The following is a 22,262-nucleotide window of genomic DNA, read 5'->3' on the forward strand; positions in this document are numbered from 1 at the left end:
AGTCTACCACAATGTGCGATTCACAGTTAACTACGACAGGAAATGGAAGGTTGCTTACCTGTAACCGTGGTTTCCTGAGTAGTTACCTGTGAATTCGCACATACCCGCCCTTCCTCCCCTCGAGTATCATGCCACTTCCTCTACTTGCTTTACGGCTAAAGAGGATTGAGGGCGGGCTCCACTTGGGGGCCTTATATACTAGGGGAGGGGGGGTGGAGCCCTGAGGGGGATACAATTCTTTTAAGATTTTCTAGAAGGTTCCGATGCTGGCCTGCGTGGGCGCAGGAATACCACAATGTGCGAATTCACAGGTAACTACTCAGGAAACCACGGTTACAGGTAAGCAACCTTCCATTTTTCTGAGTGATGGTCACTCGTTGGCCTGATAATGTGTATTGTGTCCAAATTTAGTGTCAATTCATCCAGTGGTTTTTGAGTTATGATAATCCCACAAACAAACATTACATTTTTATGTATATAGATTGGTAGAAGTGTACTTTTTCAGTCAAATGTCAGAAACTACAAGGCTGTTGTGTCTTTGCTCATGTATAAAATGATGAGAGGGCAGTCAGGTGCTAGTCAGTTGTCAGGTTCTGAATGACAACCATGCAACTGAAGGAGAAACACTCTGACCCAGTTTCCTGGGCCTGTTTGGGCAGCCGGGCTGCTGTCAAGGCACTGCTAATTCTGCTTAATTCTGCTTCACTTCTGTAGTATGTGTGCCATGTTTCCCAAAATAGCCAAATAATGAACCTGAGTTCCTTTGGAGTGCTTAAGTCTGAAGTTTGCCACTGTGTTGTTGAAGGCTTTCATGGCCAGAATCACTGGGTTGCTGTGAGTTTTCTGGGGCTGTATGGTCATGTTCCAGAAGCATTCTCTCCTGACATTTTGCCCACATCTATGGCAAGCATCCTCAGAGGTTGTGACGTCTGTTGGAAACTAGACAAGTAAGGTTTATATATCTGTGGAATGTCCAGGATGGGAGAAAGAACTCTTGTCTGCTTGAATCAGGTGTAAATGTTGCAGTTGGTCACCATAATTAGCATCGGATGGCCTTGCATTGAATGGCTAATTTAACTAATTTACGAGGTCATATAAATCTCCAGCAAGCATGCGGGGAATGAGGAAGTACTTCATCAGTGTCGCAGATGGGCGGTGAAGCGACAGCTCCCCTGGTGGCCAGAAAAAGTTGGAATGTTAAATAGCCTCTGACTATCTATCTATATGGGTTGTGTGTCTATGGCATTGAATCTTTGCCTATATATGTAAATTGTAATCCGCCCTGAGTGCCCTGTGGGGTGAGAAGGGCGGAATATAAATACTGTAAATAAATAAATAAATTGCAGCTTAAAGCCTGTCTGGTTGCTACCTAGGGGGATCCTTTGTTGGGAGGTGTTAACACTCAAAAACAGGGGAATTCCAGACAACGGTCAATCAGGGCCAGCTGACACCTCCTAACAAAGGATTCCCCAGGCAGCAACCAGCCAGGCTTTAAGCTGCAAGGCTATTAAATGCTACTCATTTGGAGAAAGACCTCTTGTATGCTTGAGGCGTGTGTGAATGTTGCAATTTTATTTATTTATTTATTATTTAATTGACCGCCTTAATTAGCATTGCATGGCCTTGGAGCTTCGATACTGTAAATAAATGAATGAATGAATGAATGAATTGCAGCTTAAAGTCTGGCTGGTTGCTATCTGTGGGATTCTTTGTTGGGAGGTGTTAACATTCAAAAACAGGGGAATTCCAGACAACAATAAATCAAGGCCAGCTAACACCTCCCAACAAAGGATCCCCCAGGCAGCAACCAGCCAGGCTTTAAAGCTGTAAGGCTACTAAATCCGAATCATTTGGATCTATGCACATGGAAAAATGCCAGTTCTGGCATGGAATAATGCCAATTATGTAAGCTGCCCTGAGCCCCCTTCGGGGCGAGAAGGGTGGGATATAATTGTCGTAAATAAATAAATAATCATGCTGCCTATTGCAACACTCACACTTGCCTCAAGCAGACAAGAGGTCTTTCTCCCACCCTGGATATTTCACAGATATATAAACTTCACTTACTTAGTTTCCAACAGGCTCCTCAACCTCTGGGGTGTTGTAGGTTTTTCAGGCTGTATGGCCATGTTCTAGAAGCATTCTCTCCTGACGTTTCGCCTATATCTATGGCAGGCATCCTCAGAGGTTTTGAGGTCTGACCTCTCAGAGAACTCCACAATCTCTGAGGATGCCTGCCATAGATGTGAGTGAAACATCAGGAGAGAATGCTTCTGGAACATGGCCATACAGCCTGGGAAACTGACAGCAACCAAGTTTGCCACTGTCTGAATCTGCAGCCATTGCAAAGAATATACATTCCCAGCTTAATTCTTTTTCCTTCTCTCTTTTAGGATCTCCAAGGATTCATTGCTGCAGATAATGCTCTGAAGTAGCGAGGAGCAAAGGAAAAATAATTCAATCCCAGCTCTCTTTTCACTGAATGGTGGTGCTTGAAGATTGTTGCAATGGCTGAGTGGCCTCCTCCAGCAGGAAATCCTAAGGCAAACTATTTTAGGCATGCGTCTCACCACTCCACCATTCCCAGCAACGGCTGAGGCCCGTCCGCCCCAATGGAGGTGAGCGGCACCTTCCCAGAGGGAATCAAAATCTGCACCGCTGTTAGACTATGACATCGTATCGACCAGTTCATGAGAGCGGTGACATTGGGGGCCCCGGCCTGAAAGGTGGCGATTATTACTCTCCTGGATTCTGGGCCCAGAATGGCTGCTCCATGCATTCAGACGGCTCTGCTTCCTCGCGTCCCAACGCGACGACCCCGGCCATGCCAAAAATGGGGGTGCGGGCCAGGATTGCCGACTGGCCCCCCAAGAGAGAGGGGATGAAGGACCCCAGCACTTCTAGAGACCTAGAGACCCCCACCTCTGTGCCGCGGGGTTTCCAGAACGGACAGTTTTCAAGTGGGGTAACATTCTCTTCGGGGGTCAGAGGCTTCCAGCGCCTGGTCCGGAGGAGGTCCAAGGACACTGAGTTCCAGGATGGCTGGCCACGGTCTCCTGGGAGGGGTTTCCTGCCCTTACGGAACCGGAGCAGTAGCGAGATCACGCTCAGCGAGTGTGACATGGAAGAGACTTTTGAGCCTCGGGGGGTCAGGCTCTCCAGTGGCTTACCCCTTTTCCGGGAGTATGGGAGCACCTCGTCCATTGACGTGCAAGGCATCTCAGAGCAGAGCTTTTATGAAATGCTGAATGAGTTCCGCAGCGGGACATCTGTCGACCAGCAGCAGCCGCCGCAGCCACCAGACTCCTTCAGAACTTCTCGAAGCGCCAAAGCCGAAGCCAGGAATGATCAGGATGACTACCCGCTTCATCACAAGGAAAAATCCCGCAAGAAAGGCTCCAAAGGAGAGACGGGGAGTGGCGATTCCATATTTAGGAAGTTGCGGAACGTCCGCGGGGATGGTGAATCAAGCAAGGCTTTAGTGGATGCTGAGGAAGGGGGCCGACCCTGGCTGTGCCAAAAGAGTTTCGCACACTATGATGTCCAGAGCATGCTCTTTGACCTCAACGAAGTGGTGGGCCGGCGAGCCTACGTGGCACAGCGGAGGAACACTACCACTGGTGCATCGGCCGCATCGGCTGGGTCCACTACAACCACCCGGTCCTGTGGGTTAACAGGGTTGGAGCCCGCACCTTCCTTCATCAGCACCGAGGACCTGAACTACAAGGAGAACTTGGACCATGACCCTGGGGACAACAACAGCAACGACCTTCTGCTGAGCTGCCCTCATTTCCGCAATGAAATTGGTGGTGAGCAGGAACGCAATGTCAGTTTCTCTCAGGCCTCGGCTGGTTCTCCAAGCGGGGGAGGCTGTGGAGAGGGCAGCTTTGCTGAAGTCTCCCCAGCCACCTACTGCACGAACGCCAGCCTTTCTGTGCTGGAAGTCCCAAAGGAGCTCCAACGCAACATCAGCAGGCTGAAGCACTACAGCATTGAGCATGTGGACTTGGGAGCCCGCTACTACCAGGACTACTTCTGTGGAAAAGGTATCGGCTGTCACTTTATGATTCTCTGTGTATGGAGTGTGGGGAAGGCATACTTAGGATGTTTCCAGGCTAAGGTGAGAGTGTCTTATGTTTTGCACAGGAAATGTCCTCAGAAATTGCTGAGTCTTTACTTGCAAGCACGAGACATCAGAAATTCCTTGTTAAAAACTTATTTATTGGGTCAAATATTTTTAATTCTGGTAATTGATGGTGTCAAGGCAGCATGTAATAAACATTACAATTGCGAAACATTGAAAAACATATTAAACCATATAAAAAGTTGAAGGAAGACAGATTTCTAAACAAAGTTTCTGAAAACTATTCAAAACTATGCACATGTAATTCTGTGTAAAATCATTTAAGCCTCACTACCGTGTCCTCAAATGATGCTGAAATGTCAACAGTTTAAGTGTCAGTTGGACACTTTAAGAGGAAGTAGTTCCATAAACTGAATTGTCACAATAGAAGACTAGAAGATCTCTAATCTCAGACAGACATATTTATTTGCGGTCCCACACCTGCAGCATGCAAACAAAACAGCTTGCAGCATGCAAACAAACCAACCATTTTTGGCTTTAACTGACATTACTACTACCTTGAATATAGACTGCCAGTAATGCCAAATCAAAATTTTATTTATTTATTTATTTACTATATTTGTATACCGCCCTTCTCAGCCCGTAGAGAACCAATACGCTTATGTACTTGGAACAGACTGATTCATTGCCATCCCTCTGTTCCTAACATTGCTAAGTTAGTGGTATTTAAGCTTCCCTTCCCTGAATCAGATTTGGATATGGAGATATGGCGAATAATAATGTTTTAAATGTTTTTCACTTGATGTTTTTACTTATCGTGTAATGTTATATGTAATTGTGTTTGTATATTGTTGGCATCGAATTGCTGTCTTGGTAAGCCGCCCCGAGTCCCACCTCAGGGGTTGAGAAGGATGAGGTATAAATGTTGGAAATAAATAATAAATAATAAATATATTTTCCACTCTGCTTTAATACAGAACTGTGCTCTATGGAAGCATTTTCCCCAAAGTCCTTCGTGTATCACTTTTCAAAAGGCAGAGTAGACTACTGTTGCCTATAGTTGACTCCAGTCTAATTGGCTGTAGTTCATCCCAGGAATCAGATATCTTTCACTTTGAAAGAAAAGCATATAGATTCCTAAAAAGACAATAAAATCCCAAACATGTTGGATACAGAAAAAAACAGCCTGTTGCTGTATAAATAAGCAAGGTTCCCACCCACCATTTCTCTCTCTCTCTCTTTTGCATTCTCTAGAGCATTCCAACTACTTCGGGGTAGATGAGAAGCTGGGTCCTGTGGCTGTGAGCATCAGGCGCGAGAAGCTAGAAGACCACCGGGAGCATGGGCCTCAGTACCAGTATAGGATTATATTCCGCACCAGTGAGGTATGTGGTCATTTTTCTCAGAACATCTCCACATTTTAAATGGTGTCAGAAGTGGTTAAAAATACATGATTTTGGTTATGGCAGATCCTTTTTATAAATCTGAAGATAAGGCTCAGTCAAGAGCGGCATGGTGTATCGAACGGCAAGGTGAAATACCCTTTTTTGTCTATATACTAATATGTGAGCGTAGGAGGCATACCAGATAAATCTGAGATCTTAATGTGGTGAAGAATAGGATGGGAAAATTTGGAAAATGTAAGCAGGTCACCTTCGGATGTGTCATAGTTTGGTTCCCAAAAGTGGTTTCCAAAAGTTCAAACCACGTTCGTTCAAAAAGGCATGGGAACATTGGATGGACATAGAATTCCATGAGTAGAATCATAGAGTTGGAAGAGACCTAATGGGCCATCCAGTCCAACCCCCTGCCAAGAAGAGGGAAAATTGCATTCAAAGCACCCCTGACAGATGGCCATCCAGCCTCTGTTTCAAAGCTTCCAAAGAGGGAGCCTCCCCCGCACTCTAAGGCAGAGAGTTCCACTGCTGAATGGTTCTCACAGTCAGGGAGTTCTTCCTCATATTCAGATGGAATCTTCTTTCTTGTAGTTTGAAGCCATTGTTCCGCATCCTAGTCTCCAAGGAAGCAGAAAACAAGCTTGCTCCCTCCTCCCTGTGACTTCCTCTCATTTATACATGGCTATCATATCTCCTCTCAGCCTTCTCTTCTTCAGGCTAAACATGCCCAGCTCCTTAAGCCGCTCCTCATAGGGCTTGTTCTCCAGACCCTTGATCATTTTAGTCACCCTCCTCTGGATACATTCCAACTTGTCAATATCTCTCTTCAATTGTGGTGCCCAGAATTGGACACAATATTCCAGGTGTGGTCTAACCAAGGCGGAATAGAGGGGTAGCATTACTTCCCTAGATCTTCTAAAGGGAAAAAGAGCTCAAAAAGCTGGAAAACTTAAAAACTGAAATGCAGAAATCCCAAACACAATAGTGACTAGGAAAATGGGTGTATTAGATCAGTGGTTCTCAACCTGTGGGTCCCCAGATGTTTTGGCCTTCAATTCGCAATCCTAACAGCTGGTAAACTGGCTGGGATTTCTGGGAGTTGTAGGCCAAAACACCTGGGGACCCACAGGTTGAGAACCACTGACTTAAAGGGAAAATTAGTTTTGCCCTGTAGATACTTTCCGAGAGGCTGAAAATCTAATGTATAGGAGTGTCGCACACCAGGGCTGGAAAAGCACCTTTGAAGCAATCTCACACTCCAGAGTTCAGTTTATAAGCAAAGCAGTTTATTATAGAATAAATGTAGCTTCAGTGAAAAGGGGTAGAAAGATCAAAGTCAATACAAAATATAATCCATGAAGAATAAGGCACTTAGAAAAACTTGAAAGCAATAATCCATAAGACCAGGATACAGGCAAGATCTTTAAACTGAAGTCTTGACAAAACACAGCAATCCTGAAGATCAAAAGTACATGACAGATATCGCAAAGATCCAAAAATACATGAGTCTGTGAGACCACTTGATTCTTGGAGCAATACAAGAGACCAGGAAAAACACTTTATATTTAAAACATGAGTCCATGAATAAACACATAGGAAAAGCCCAGCCTTGAGTCCATGAATTCCATAGCATGAGAAAATGAGAGAGAGGAACTTAAAACTTGTTCCTTTTACCCAGACGTTGATTCCTCTAAAGCAGTGTTTCTCAACCGGGGGGTCATGAGGGGGTGTTAGAGGGGTTGCCAAAGACCATCAGAAAACATAGTATGTTCTGTTTGTCATGGGGGTTCTGTGTGGAAAATTTGGCCCAATTCTATCATCGATGGGGTTCAGAATGCTCTTTGATTGTAGTTGAATTATAAATCCCAGCAACTACAACTACAACTCCCAAATGTCAAGGTCTATTTCCTCCAAACTCTGACTGTGTTCATATTTGGGCATATGGCGTATTCATGCCAAGTTTGGTCTAGATCCTTCATTGTTTGAGTCCACAGTGCTCTCTGGATGTAGGTGAACTACAACTCCCAAATTCAAGGTCAATGCCCACCAAACCCTTCTAGTGTTTTCTGTTCGTCATAGGAGTCCTGTGTGTCAAGTTTGGTTCAATTCCATCACTGGCGGAGTTCAAAATGCTCTTTGATTGTAGGTTAACTATAAATCCCAGCAACTACAACTCCCAAATGACAAAATCATTTTTTGAGTGATTTTTATTGTCGTGTCAGGAGAGACTTGAGAATCTGCAAGTCACTTCTGGTGTGAGAGAGTTGGCCGTCTGCAAGGACGTTGCTCAGGGGACACCCGGATGCTTTTTTGATGTTTTTTATCATCCTTGTGGGAGGCTTCTCTCATGTCCCCGCATGGGGAGCTGGAGCTGGTAGAGGGTGCTCATTCGCCTCTCCCCGGATTCGAACCTGTGACCTGTCGGTCTTCAGTCCTGCCGGCACAGGGGTTTAACCCACTGCACCACCAGGGGCTCCTTTTTGAGTGATGGTCACTCCTTAGCTTAGTAGGTGTCTTGTGGCCAAATTTGGCAACAATTCATCCAGCTGAACTACAACGCCAAAACTCAAGGTCAATGCCCTTCCAGTATTTTCTGTTGGTCATGGGAGTTCTGTGTGCCAAGTTTTGTTTGATTCAATTTTTGATGGAGTTCAGAATGCCCTTTGATTGTAGATGAACTATACATCCCAGCAACTACAATTCTGAAATGACAAAATCAACCCCCCTCAAACCCACCAGTATTCAAATTTGGGTTTTTGTGCCAAATTTGGTCCAGTGAATGAAAATACATCCTGCATATCGGATATTTACATTACAATTCATAACAGAAGCAAAATTACTGTTATGAAGTAGCAATAATTTTATGGCTGGGGGTCACCACAATATGAGGAACTCTAAGGGGTCACCGCATTAAAAAGGTTGAGAACCACTGCTCTAAAGGTTAGCCCAAATCAGACCTGCTTTATACCTAAAAAACTATGTCTCTTCACTTGAGAACTTTCAGGAGGCCTTCTTCTCATTAAGAGTCTCTGTGAGCGGCGCCTCCCTTCAGCTGCTTGTCTTTGTTGACAAAGTGCTCTCCCCGTATCTAACTCGGGAAGAACAGGGGAGTCAGAAGAATCCTCATCTGAAATTACTACATTCCGATCAGAGTCTGACCTTGGTTCCCTTCAGAAAGCTAACTCAAGCCTGTCTGTCTCTAACTGGAAATCCACTGCTGGGTTAACATTCCCAGAATCCCCAGCCCCATCAGGTACAAAACCAGACTCCTGTGGATCTACAGAAATCTCAGGCAGTGAAACAATCACAGGCTGAATCACAACAAGGAGGGAGAGGGTGGGCCATAGGATCAAAGAAACATACAACATATAGCCCAGGCATGTAAGGATTGTGTTGGGAAGGAGAAGGTCCAGAATGAGCTCAGATTTTCATTGGATGCTGAAAGCAATGAAAAGGGTTTCTTTGGACATGTTGGGAGCAAGGAGATGCTTAAGGAATGGGTGAGTGCACTGCTTAGGAAGGAGAGTGAGTTTTTAACAAGTGCTACTGTACCCAAATAGGTTCAAGTCAGGTGCAGTTTTACATTGGTCTTGAAAAGATTCTGGAAAAGATTGTTAAGGAAGTGGTCTGCAAACACTTAGAAACAAATGCAGTCATCGCTAATAGTCAACATGGATTTATCAAAAACAAGTCATGCCAGACTAATCTGATCTCTTTCTTCGATAGAGCTACAAGCTGGGTAGATGCGGGGAATGCCGTGGATGTAGCGTACCTGGATTTCAGTAAGGCCTTCGACAAGGTCCCCCATGACCTTCTGGCAAGGAAACTAGTCCAATGTGGGCTAGGCAAAACTACGGTGAGGTGGATCTGTAATTGGTTAAGTGGACGAGCACAGAGAGTGCTCACTAATGCTTCCTCTTCATCCTGGAAAGAAGTGACGAGCGGAGTGCCGCAGGGTTCCGTCCTGGGCCCGGTCCTGTTCAACATCTTTATTAATGACTTAGATGAAGGGCTAGAAGGCATGATCATCAAGTTTGCAGACGACACCAAATTGGGAGGGATAGCCAATAGTCCAGAGGACAGGAGCAGAATTCAAAACGATCTTGACAGATTAGAGAGATGGGCCAAAACTAACAAAATGAAGTTCAACAGTGACAAATGCAAGATACTCCACTTTGGCAGAAAAAATGAAATGCAAAGATACAGAATGGGGGACGCCTGGCTCAAGAGCAGTACGTGTGAAAAAGATCTTGGAGTCCTCGTGGACAACAAGTTAAACATGAGCCAACAATGTGATGTGGCGGCAAAAAAAGCCAATGGGATTTTGGCCTGCATCAATAGGAGCATAGTGTCTAGATCTAAGGAAGTAATGCTACCCCTCTATTCTGCTTTGGTTAGACCACATCTGGAATATTGTGTCCAATTCTGGGCACCACAATTCAAGAGAGATGTTGACAAGCTGGAAAGTGTCCAGAGGAGGGCGACTAAAATGATCAAGGGTCTGGAGAACAAGCCCTATGAGGAGCGGCTTAGGGAACTGGGCATGTTTAGCCTGAAGAAGAGAAGGCTGAGAGGAGATATGATAGCCATGTATAAATATGTGAGAGGAAGCCACAGGGAGGAGGGAGCAAGCTTGTTTTCTGCTTCCTTGGAGACTAGGACGCGGAACAATGGCTTCAAACTACAAGAGAGGAGATTCCATCTGAACATTAGGAAGAACTTCCTGACTGTGAGAGCCGTTCAGCAGTGGAACTCTCTGCCCCGGGGTGTGGTGGAGGCTCCTTCTTTGGAGGCTTTTAAGCAGAGGCTGGATGGCCATTTGTCAGGGGTGATTTGAATGCAATATTCCTGCTTCTTGGCAGGGGGTTGGACTGGATGGCCCATGAGGTCTCTTCCAACTCTATGATTCTATGATTCTAAAACATTTGGAGATCCTCTTCCTGCTTATGTTAACATGGCTTCCCGGTTTCCTAAATGCTGTTTGTTAGTCCATTACTTTATCCTGGTGTGGAAGGGAGCAGCTCCATATGCCAGACTTGAATATATGGGCCCGTACTTTCCCTGCAGCCTCCTTTCTCTTATTATATTTTGTTCTTAAGCACTACCACTCTCTTGCAGCATTTCTTTGGGAAGATTTTCCATCTCCGCCCACCTTGGTTGCTGCAGGCCCTTTGCTAATATTTGATCGCTCTCCTGTGGTTTCTGTGATACTTTGGCTTCTTTCTGTGGGGAGTAGTAGGCTATTTTGCTTTCCTTCCAACCGAGCAAGAATTTATATGTGCGACATATGAGGTCTGAACTGGAACTTTTTGGATATTAATAGCAAGCCAAGTGGAATGCTGTGAAAAGGTTGAAGGATCCACTGAGCGTGAAGCTGGTATTTTTGCAACTTCCATACACCAAAGAGCGAGTGCAAGTTGCCTCTCAGTTCCTGGGCCCTAGCAGTTGCAAAGCTGCCTCAGCCTCCGTTCTCCCTTCTTTTTAAGAGCTTTCAAAGACAGCAGTAGAAAACCCTCCTGATGTTTTGGTGTACAGTTCCCACAGTCCCATACATATTGGACATTGGTTTCCATGCTCTTACCTACAAGAAGCACTGCCTGAACATCAAGCAAAAAGTGGGCGCTAGAAACAATATCATACGAAAGCTGACTGGCACAACCTGGGGATCACAACCAGATACAGTGAAGACATCTGCCCTTGTGCTATGCTACTCGGCTGCTGAGTATGCATGCCCAGTGTGGAACACATCTCACCACACTAAAACAGTGGATATGGCTCTTAATGAGACATGCCGCATTATCACGGGGTGTCTGCGCCCTACACCACTGGAGAAATTACACTGCTTAGCCGGTATTGCATCACCTGACATCCGCCAGGAAGTAGCAGCCAATAGTGAAAGGACCAAGGCAGAGACATCTCCAGCTCATCCCCTGTTTGGGTATCAGCCAGCACTTCAACGACTTAAATCTAGAAATAGTTTTCTAAGATGTACAGAGACACTCACTGGAACACCTCAGCAAGCGAGAGTCCAAAAGTGGCAGGCTCAAACCCAGGACCTCAACCAATGGCTGATACCAAATGAGAGACTCCCCCCTGGGCACAAAGAGGATTGGGCGACTTGGAAGGCGCTGAACAGACTGCGCTCTGGCACCACAAGATGCAGAACCAACCTTCAGAAATGGGGCTACAAAGTGGAATCCTCGACATGCGAATGTGGAGAAGAGCAAACCACTGACCACCTGCTGCAATGCACCCTGAGCCCTGCCACATGCACAATGGAGGACCTTCTTGCAGCAACACCAGAAGCACTCCAAGTGGCCAGCTACTGGTCAAAGGACATTTAATCAACCACCAAACTCACAAATTTTGTATTTTGTCTGTTTGTTTGCTTTGTTCTGTTAGAAATGTAATATAATTGACTGGTTGCCCTAACACGACAAATAAATTGGTTTCTGGGACTTGCATTCCATAATAGCTGGCTTGTTGTTGTTTATTCGTTTAGTTGCTTCCGACTCTTCATGACCTCATGGACCAGCCCACGCCAGAGCTCCCTGTCAGCCATCACCACCCCCAGTCCTTCAAGGTCAATCCAGTCACTTCAAGGATAACATTCATCCATCTTGCCCTTGGTCTGCCCCTCTTCCTTTTTTCTTCCATTTCCCCCAGCATCGTTATCTTCTCCAAGCTTTCCTGTCTTCTCACTGGAGGGGCAGGATTTCCCACCCAGGGTGTAGCACTCCAGTCCAGGAAAGTCCCCTGAATTAAAACACCACACAGCTGAGTAGAAATGCAAGCAATTTATTGAAGATATTTCAAAAGCAGTAGCAGTAAAAAAACACTCCATAAAAATAGGTAAATCCAATTAGGTAGACAGATAAGCAGGAAAAAATAGTCCAGGAAATTAATCCATCAGAGTTCATGAAAAACAAATACAGAAACTTCCAAGGTAAAACTCCAAAACTTGAATCATGAATTAAAAAAGGCACTTAACACATGAATCTATCCAAGCCAAGGCTCCCACGGACCAGGAAAGATGTCTTGATTCAGTTTCAACGTTGCTTCGTCTGAACTACAGATTCTGTATTGGCACTTTTATCCCCTAATCTACTCATTGTCCCAAGAGGCCAGGAACGGATTTTGTTTCAGCCTTGACTCTATTATCAATCACTTTCTCAGCCTGGCAGAAGGCCTAAGAGATTGGATTGTTTGCCTGTGCTGACTAAAAACATGGCGTCTATCTACTTGCTCATTAATTTCTGCAGCTGGCCCAGGTGCCGAGCTATTCTCGGGCTCAAAGTCATAGGAATTCTCTGGTAGCAATTCAGGGCCTCTTCCAGGGACCTTACCATCACCCCCAAACCCTTCAGGAACATTCTCATTAGAAAAGACACTTTGAACAGGAATCCTATTGTTATTCTCTGTATCAATAGCTACCTCATCATTAGATACATGAACCTCATTGTCATTCCCAACATCCAGAGTACCCTGATCATTAGACACAATCTCAGGCTGAACTCCCAACACAGGAGGGCCTACGCACAGTTAAAGCATGTGCGCCAGCGGCAACCATACCTCGAAAAACCCGACTAGGCCAAGGTGCTCCATGCTTTAGTTACATCTAGGCTGGATTACTGCAATGCACTGTACGTTGGGCTGCCTTTGAAGACTACTCAGGAACTGCAATCAGTGCAAATATCGGCAGCTAGGCTGCTAACTGGAGCAGACTATAGGGAGCACACGATGCCCCTACTGAAGTAGCTCCATTGGCTGCCGATAAGTTTCTGGTCCCAATTCAAAGTGCAGGTCATTACCTACAAAGCCCTAAATGGTTCAGGTTCTTTCTATCTTCATGACCACATCTCCCCCTATAAAACGGCGAGGGCTCTAAAATTTGCTGGGGAGGCCCTCCTCTCAGTCCTGCCACAGACCTTCCTCTCGGTCCCGCCACCATCACAAGTGCAGTTGGCGGGACGAGGGAGAGACCCTTCTGGTGGTGACCCCCCCCCCCCCGGCTTTGGATGCCCTCCCCAGGGAGATTAGGCAGACCCCCACATTGCCCTCCTTCCGTAGAGACCTGAAGATCTGGCTGTTCAAACAAGCTTTTGAGAACACTTAATTCCTAGTTGTTCTACACAATAGTTATGTAAGCTTGCACTTCATCCCATGCCCTCGTTACAGCTCTGCACTTATCCCATTCCCTTTTCCTATTGTTTACAACAGTGGTTCCCAACCTGTTTTTTAACCAGGGACCACTTGATCAGGGACCACTCTCCAATATTAGTACCAAAGAGGTTACAAATCAGTTTTTGATTAACTTTAGATTCATTTTGGTTATTTGGGGTGTCGATTCAGAAAATTGCATTGGATAGACCACCAGCTCTAGTTTCTGATACAGAACATATGCCATCCAGTAGTTGCCATCTACTTTCCCACAGAAAACCATATGTAATAAGCCTCGGTATTATAGGAGGGTATCGCAAAACCAGTTGCTCTTGGTGAAGCCACGGACCATATTTCAGTTCTTGCGGACCCCAGGTTGGGAACCACTGGTTTACAGCTTGGCCATATACAGTAGCTTACCACCATTGGTCGATGAGTGCTGTTTTAATTGAGTCTTAAGTTGTTGTTTTATATACCTATATGTTTTATTCAATTGTATTTTATACTGTGCTTTATTTTATGTACTGTTTTTAGATACCTTGTGCCATGCGTAAGCCACCCTGAGTCCCTTCGGTGGTGGGATACAAGAATAACGTTGTTGTTGTTGTTATTGACACAAAAACACAATATGACACAGCAAATGAGATATATATGCTGGATTTCATATCACAAAATCACAAGTCTAACACTACCCAAGTGTTTAGGATTATTATTATTATTATTATTATTATTATTATTATTATTTGAAACACAGCAAGATGAGTCCACAACAAACAAGATCACTCTGCTGGCTGTTGTATTGGATCACACATCGGACACTTCCCAAGTGTCTACGACTGTGTGATGTATTAGCAAACAATGCATGCAGATCCCAGTAGGGTGGCCTTTTGCAGCTGGCAGATGGTAATTTTTTCAGCGCCAGTTGTGTTTAAGTGCAGGCCAAGGTCTTTAGGCATTGCACCCAGTGTGCTGATCACCACTGGAACCACCTTTACTGGCTTGTGCCAGACTCTTTGCAGTTCAATCTTTAAATCCTCATATCGTGTCAGCTTTTCTAGTTGTTTCTCTTCAATCCTGCTGTCGTCTGGGTTTTTTTTTTTTTTTGTCGTGTCAGGAGTTGCTCCTGTTGTGATAGAATTGGCCGTCTGCAAGGACGTTGCCCAGGGGACGCCCGGATGATTTGATGGTTTTATCATCCTTGTGGGAGGCTTCTCTCATGTCCCTGCATGAGGAGCTGGAGCTGATAGAGGGAGCTCATCCGCCTCTCCCCGGATTCGAACCTGCGAACTGTCGGTCTTCAATCCTGCCGGCACAGGGCTTTAACCCACTGCGCCACCAGGGGCTCCTGGGATTGCAACATCAATAATCCATACTTCGTTTTTAACATGATCGTGAAGTCAGGAGTATTGTGCTCCAAAACTCTGTCTGTCTGAATTCAGAAGTCCCAGAATAGCTTGACATGTTCATTCTCTGTAACTTTTCCGGCTTGTGATCCCACCAGTTCTTTCTCACAGGCAGAAGGTTTTTGTGGCACAAGTTCCAATGAATCATCAGAGCAACCGTGTTATGCCTCTGCTTGTAGTCTGTCTGCGCGATCTTCTTGCAGCAGCTGAGAATGTGATCTATTGTTTCATCTGCTTCCTTGCAGAGTCTGCATTAGAGATCTGTCGTCGACTTTTCAATTCTGGCTTTGATGTCATTTGTTCTAATGGCTTGTTCTTGGGCTGCCAGAATTATTATTATTATTAGCTCATTCTGATGTTCCAGGTTTCTTGGACATCAGCTAAAAAAATCCTTGATCATTGGCCAAGTCAACTGAGGCTTCTGAGAGTTGGAAGAGTCCAAAACACCTGGAGGATGAGAGTTTGGGAATCATTAATCTTTCTGACCTTGCTAGGGATTTTTAAAGGGTAAACACACACATACACAGATCTCTTTGGATAAGGCCTTCTGCAGATAAAAAATACTGATGCTACGGGGAATATGTGAATTGGAAATTACTGATCTGCAATGAAAGGAAGAACCTGTTCCCAAGAGCAGAGTTGGATATGGCACAAAGGGAACATCCGTCATTCTCCGCACTTCCCAGAGCCCAGCAGAGGGCATTGCAGTGCAGTGTGAATGTGTGCTTGACATGTGTGCATTTACATACAAGTAGAGAGAGACATTGTAAGAGCTTTGAGGAAGTTGGGGATGATCAGAGAGCTTTGCTATCACCTTTTTCCCGAAGCAGTCTGTAAACTTCAGACTTTGCAATATGAAGTGTATACAGCAGGCATGAGTAAACTTGGGTCTTCTAGATGTTTTGGACTTCAACTCCCACAATTCCTAACAGCTGAAGGGGGAAAGGAAAAGGCCCGAGGCTGTTAGGAATTGTGGGAGTTGAAGTCCAAAACACCTGGAGGGCCAAAATTTGCCCATACCTGGTATACAGCAAATTGAAAGAGCTCCAGAATTTATTATATGGATCTGCTAAGAAAACCCCAAGGTTTCCCAAATCTCTGTAAGTCAGATTTTTCCAGAGAGCAGTTTCTTCATTTTGGAATTCAGTAAAGTTGCTCTCCTTCAAGAAGCAGAGCCTCTTGGCAGGTTTTTTTTCCATGACTCAACACATACCTCACAATATCTGTTGACAGGTTTCTTAATCCTTATATCAGGATTGGGAATTGTATGACTGCCCTATAATTTGCTCCCAGATTTCCTCACCTTTGCCTATGCTCGTTTAGCATTGCTGGGAGACACAGTCTGACAGCACCTGTAGAACTGCTCCATATTCATCTCTGTCTTACACAAACTGGGAAAATCCAAAGGGCTTTGCAAGCTTTGTACAATCAGGGCATCTTTGCAAAAATAAACAAACCTTGTTTGCGCAAAATAACTTTTTGTGTGTGTTGAAAACAAAAAGCATGTTTCCCTACCAAAAAAAATTTGTCCAAATTGCAAAGAAAAAAGCACACTGGCTTTCATAATCTTGCCTTGGCAGAGAAAAAACATTTTGAATCATTCATTTTTTCCATGCATTCTTGCACTCTGCAATGCGGGGGCAGTGGGTCAGCAACAGGAAGTGCACACAAAGAGCTCCTTGTTCTATCACTTCCAGGGGCTTTGGGGGTCCAGAGAGAACCCACCAATTGTGAATGGTGCCGGATGCTCTTCTTCTTTATGTAGGAATATTTGATGTCTATAGCAGAGTAGAATGCAGCCTAGCCAGTGCTAATATTAGTTTATGGTAAGACACAGGGGAAAAAATACTCGGGAAGTTCTGGTAAGGTTAAAAGAAAGGTAAAAACATACTTTTTTGTTGCAAATAATACATTCCAGATAAAAGAGTTGATAGATAAAATAATAATAGTAATAATAATAATAATAATACGAAATCCAGCATATAGATCTCATTTGCTGTGACATACTGTGTTTTTGTGTCAGTAAAATAATAATAATAATAATAATAATAATAATAAGCCAGTAAAGGTGGTCCCATTGATGATCGGCACACTGGGTGCAGTGCCTAAAGACCTTGGCCTGCACTTAAACACAATCAGCGCTGACAAAAATACCATCTGACAGCTGCAAAAGGCCACCTTACTGGGATCTGCACACATTATTCGCCAATACATCACACAGTCCTAGACACTTGGGAAGTGTCCGACGTGGGATCCAATACAACAGCCAGCAAAGTGATCTTGTCTGCTGTGGACTCATCTTGTTGTGTTTCTAATAATAATAATAATAATAATAATAATAATAATAATAATAATAATCAGCAAAGAATACATTCAAAGGGTCAGAAAAATAAAGCTTGCTCAAAAGCAAGCTCAATGGAGGCAATACCTTCAAGGCCATAAACACCTGGGCCATACCTGTCGTAAGATATACCGCTGGCATCATAAACTGGATTCAGGCAGAACTGGACAATTTGGTCAGAAAAACAAGAAAACTCATGACCATTCATAATTCACTATATCCTCTCAGTAACGTTGATCGGCTCTGTCTACCTAGGAAGTGTTCGACTTGTGATTCTGTGATACGAAATCCAGCATATATACAACAACAACAACAACAACAAAACTTTATTTATATACCGCTCTATCTCCCCATGGGGACTCAGATCAGTTTCCAAGTAACATAAACAGTACATAGAGGGGAAAAAGGCATAAACATAAAATTTATAGACAATATAAGCATTAAAACCACAATAGCGCATATATTTAAAATAATCATTTTCTCATTTAATCATATATCTCATTTGCTGTGACATACTGTGTTTTTGTGTCAGTAAAATAATAATAATAAGCCAGTAAAGGTGATCCCAGTGGTGATCAGCACACTGGATACAGTGCCCCAAGACTTTGGCCTGCACTTTAAACACAATCGGCGCTGAAAACATTACTATTAGCTGCAAAAGGCCACCCTACTCGGATCTGCACGCATTATTCGCTGATACATCATACAGTTCTAGACACTTGGGAAGTGTCCAGTGTGTGACCCAATACAACAGCCAGCAGAGTTACCTTATTTGCTGTGTACTAATCGTTTTGCATTTCTAATAATAATAATAATAATAATAATAATAATAATAATAATAACAACAACAACAACAACAGCAACCTCTTTGAGCCCCCCCCCCTCCCCCGGGGTGAGAAAGGCGGTATATAAATACTGTAAATAAATAAAATAAAACCTTTATTTTTAGACCGCTCTCTCACCCCGAAGGGACTCAAGATGGTTGACACAGAAAAAAGACAAGCATTCAATGCCTCAGTTAGGTGCAAACACATAAAAAATAATTCATAGTAAAATGACTTTAAATGACCTAACTTTGGTAGAAGAGTCTGTTATGCTAACTGTCATGTCTCTGTGTTAGCCATCTTAAGTCAGAGAAATCTCAGGGTGCGTCCTTTTCAAACAAACAGGGTTTTTTTCGTGTCAGGAGCAACTTGAGAAACTGCAAGTCGCTTCTGGTGTGAGAGAATTGGCTACCTGCAAGGATATTGCCCAAGCAACGCCTGGGTATTTTGATGTTTTACCGTCCTTATGGGAGGCTTCTCTTTTATTATTACCTTTATAAATAATAATAATAATAATAATAATAATAATAATAATACACTAAAGATATTTGGGAAGAAGAACAAAGTGACCTCAATATGCAGACCAGAAACAAAACACCTTGAACTACATAGAAACAGGTGAAAATAAGACACCAGGCACTACAAAGATCCCTCGGTCCTTAATTGTGTTATATATAAGATTTGATGCTTCTTCACTTCTTAAGACTTTAGAAAAAGCTGTTATTCTCTCTGTTTCTCCTCCTGTCCCACAGCTGATAACCCTCCGCGGGTCCATCCTTGAGGATGCCACTCCCACGGCCACCAAACATGGCACCATCCGTGGGCTCCCTCTCAAGGACGCCCTGGAGTACGTGGTTCCTGAATTGAACATCCATTGTCTGCGTCTGGCCCTGAATGTACCCAAAGTGACCGAGCAGCTACGCAAGCTCGATGAGCAGGGGGTAAGCAAATGACATGCAAAATAGCTAGTCTGTGCATCCTAGGAGGTTTCTCCATAGTGTCTTGGTGCATCTTTTATCATTTATTCCCACACCTTGGTCTTAAAAGAGCTGGCACTCAGCCTTTCCTTAAAAACTGCTTGGTTTCTCATTTCCCTTCCATGTTAACTGAAATAGCAGCAAGGGGTTGAGAGGAGAAGCTCTGGAAGGGTGTGCAAAAGTGGAAGATGCCCTTCTTTTGTCCCTGCCCCTCTCCTCCTGCTGAACCATGCATTTCCTGTAAAGCATACACTTCTATTCTTTTCCTTTCTATTCCTTTCACTCTCTGTCATTTGCTCAGAGAATGGCATGGAATGTGTTATCCAGGAAAAGAGGGGCTAAAAGACGAGGGGCATTTGTGCCTTAGAAGAACTGTTATCCAATGTGTTGCCGAAGGTTTTCATAGCCGGAATCACTGGGCTGCTGTGAGTTTTCCAGGCTGTACAGCTATGTTCCAGAAGCATTCTCTCCTGACATTTCGCCCACAGGCATCCTGAGAGGTTGTGAGGTCTGTTGGAAACTAGGCAAGGTTTATATATCTGTGGAAGGTCCAGGGTGGGAGAAAGAACTCTTGTCTGATTTTCTGTTGTGTTTTTGCGTTATATTGTGTTTTCTGTATTGACAGGCATGGCCTCATGTAAGCCGCCCCGAGTCCCCTTGGGGAGATGGAGGTGGGGTATAAAAAAAGTATTATTATTATTATTATTATTATTATTATTATTGTCTGTTTGAGGCAAGTGTGAATGTTGCAATTGGCCAGCTCAATCATTTATGTATGTATGTATGTATGTATGTATTTGTATGTATGTATTTATGACATTTCTATCCCGCCCTTCTCATCCCGAAGGGTGGTTTACGTAATTGACAACTACTGTGCATAGATCCAAATGATTAGGATTTAATGGCCTTGCCGCTTCAAAGCCTGGCTGGTTGCCTGGGCGATCCTTTGTTGGGAGGCATTAGCTGGCCCTGATTGATTGTTGTCTGGAATTCCCCTGTTTTTGAGCGTTATTTATTTATCGTGTCAGGAGCAAGCCAAACAGCTGTATTGCATTTTTAAACAAACAAACAGGAGCGGTAACACCTCCTAACAAAGGATCCTCCCAGGTAGAAACCAGCCAGGCTTTGAAGCTGCAAGGCCATTACATGCTAATTAAAATGGTCAATTGCAACATTGACTTATTCAAACCTACCTCCAGCAGAGAAGAGATGCTAATCATTTGGATATATGCACAGTAGCCATCTAAAGCATAATGTTTACATATGTTGTTTAATTGCTTTTGTTGTTGATGATGATTGGGCATGGAATAATGTCAATTACATAAGCTGTCCTGTGTCCTCTTTGGGGTGAGAAGGGCGGGATAGAAATACCATAAATAAATATATACATACATACATACATACATACATGATCGAGTTGCCAATTGCAACATTCACACCTACCTCAAACAGACAAGAGTTCTTTCCCCCACCCTGGACATTCCACATATATATAAATCTCACTTGCCTGGTTTCAGACCTCACAACCTCTGAGGATGCCTGCCATAGATGCGGGTGAAACGTCAGGAGAGAGTGCTTTTGGAACATGGTCAGACAGCCTGGACAACTGACAGCAACCTACTATTATTTGGTGGGCTGCAGTTTGGAGAGGTTTCTAAAACTAGTATTGGAGAGAAATCCCTTCCCCCAGGAATAATAAAACCCTGGGACAGCCACTCAGACAGGATTGAAGCCCCCTCCCCAGAGAATGTTGTAGTTTGTGGAATGTTGACACCAAATGCCAGTCACAAGCTTTGATGGCTTTAGAAGAGGATTAACCAAGTTAATGGAGGGGAGAGCCTACCCTCTGAGTTAATCCAGGATCAGAGGCTATTTAAGGAGGGGGGGCTGTTGGACAAAAGGAGAGGGCTGCTTTCCGTCTTGCTTTTGGCCTCCTCTGGGAGTTGTAATATTGAGGCCTTCCTTGATCTCACCCAGCAAAGGGATTCTCCCTGCCTGCTTTATGTTCGCCTGTCAAAAAGCACAGCAGGAGGGCGAAAGGCCTTGTTTTGGCCGCCTGCTGACTTGGCTGGGAGATGTTCTCACGTCCTTTGTTTTCCCTCTCCTGCCTTGACAGCTCTGCCGGAAACACAAGGTGGGCATCCTCTATTGCAAAGCTAACCAGAGCTCGGAGGAAGAGATGTACAACAACGAGGAGGCCGGGCCTGCTTTCGAGGAGTTCCTGGCGCTGCTGGGGGAGAAGGTCTGCCTGCGGGGATTCTCCAAGTATGCAGCCCAGTTGGATACCAAAAGTACGTGCAATATTCTGGGATGTACAGGGAGAAGAAAGGGAAACAAAGGCATCCCACTTGAAAAGAGATCATGTGGGATGTGGAAACCTGCTGTTCTTCCTTTGCTCTCACACAATGTGCTTGCAATGGAAGGGCATTACCATTGAGAGGTGTCATCTTTTCACTCTTGTTCTTCCTTACAGCTGACTCCACGGGAACTCATTCCCTCTACACTGCTTACCAAGGCTACGAGGTCATGTTCCACGTCTCCACAATGCTTCCTTACACCCCCAACAATAGGCAACAGGTAAATGGGCTTTGTGCAGAATGGGTTGGCCGACCCTCATCATCCTAGAACAGTGGTTCTCAACCTGGGGTCCTCAGATGTTTTCGGCCTTCAACTCCCATAAATCCTAACAGCTGGTAAACTGGCTGGGATTTCTGGGAGTTGTAGGCCAAAAACATCTGGTGACCCCAGGTTGAGAACCACTGTTCTAGAACAACTTTTTCTGGAATGAGTTGTGGGATTGGACCTGAGCAAGTTCTGAGCTCGGATTTCAGCTTTGATCTCACTCATTCACTCTTTCACATTCAGCACTACTTGCTCTGACTGCAAAGGGGCTGTTTTCTCAAAGAGTCCAATGCCAGTGGCACCAACTGGCTTCTATCTATCTACCTACGAGGGTTGAATGAAAAGTAATGCCTCCACCTTCGTTACTTGGGTTTGGGTGGGAATATTTTAATAAATTAAATGCAGAAATAATCCTTAGAATGTGCTCTTTAACTACCACTATTCATTGAAATCC

At 44.3% G+C, this 22,262-nt stretch overlaps 1 protein-coding gene across 3 annotated transcripts in view; it reads left to right on the forward strand.

Moving 5' to 3' along the window:
• Positions 1–22,262, forward strand: part of LOC132780124 (signal-induced proliferation-associated 1-like protein 3) — a 164,889-nt gene that overhangs the window by 97,557 nt on the left and 45,070 nt on the right. For all 3 annotated transcript variants that reach the window (XM_067460875.1, XM_067460876.1, XM_067460877.1), the window contains exons 2-6: positions 2,394–4,046; positions 5,339–5,469; positions 18,962–19,150; positions 21,303–21,477; positions 21,660–21,763. In XM_067460875.1, the coding sequence (XP_067316976.1) occupies positions 2,669–4,046; positions 5,339–5,469; positions 18,962–19,150; positions 21,303–21,477; positions 21,660–21,763 (1,977 nt within the window). In that variant the 5' untranslated portion in view covers positions 2,394–2,668. The remainder of the gene's footprint in view (positions 1–2,393; positions 4,047–5,338; positions 5,470–18,961; positions 19,151–21,302; positions 21,478–21,659; positions 21,764–22,262) is intronic.

The sequence above is a fragment of the Anolis sagrei genome, chromosome X (genome assembly GCF_037176765.1).
Source record: "Anolis sagrei isolate rAnoSag1 chromosome X, rAnoSag1.mat, whole genome shotgun sequence".
NCBI lineage: Eukaryota > Metazoa > Chordata > Lepidosauria > Squamata > Dactyloidae > Anolis > Anolis sagrei.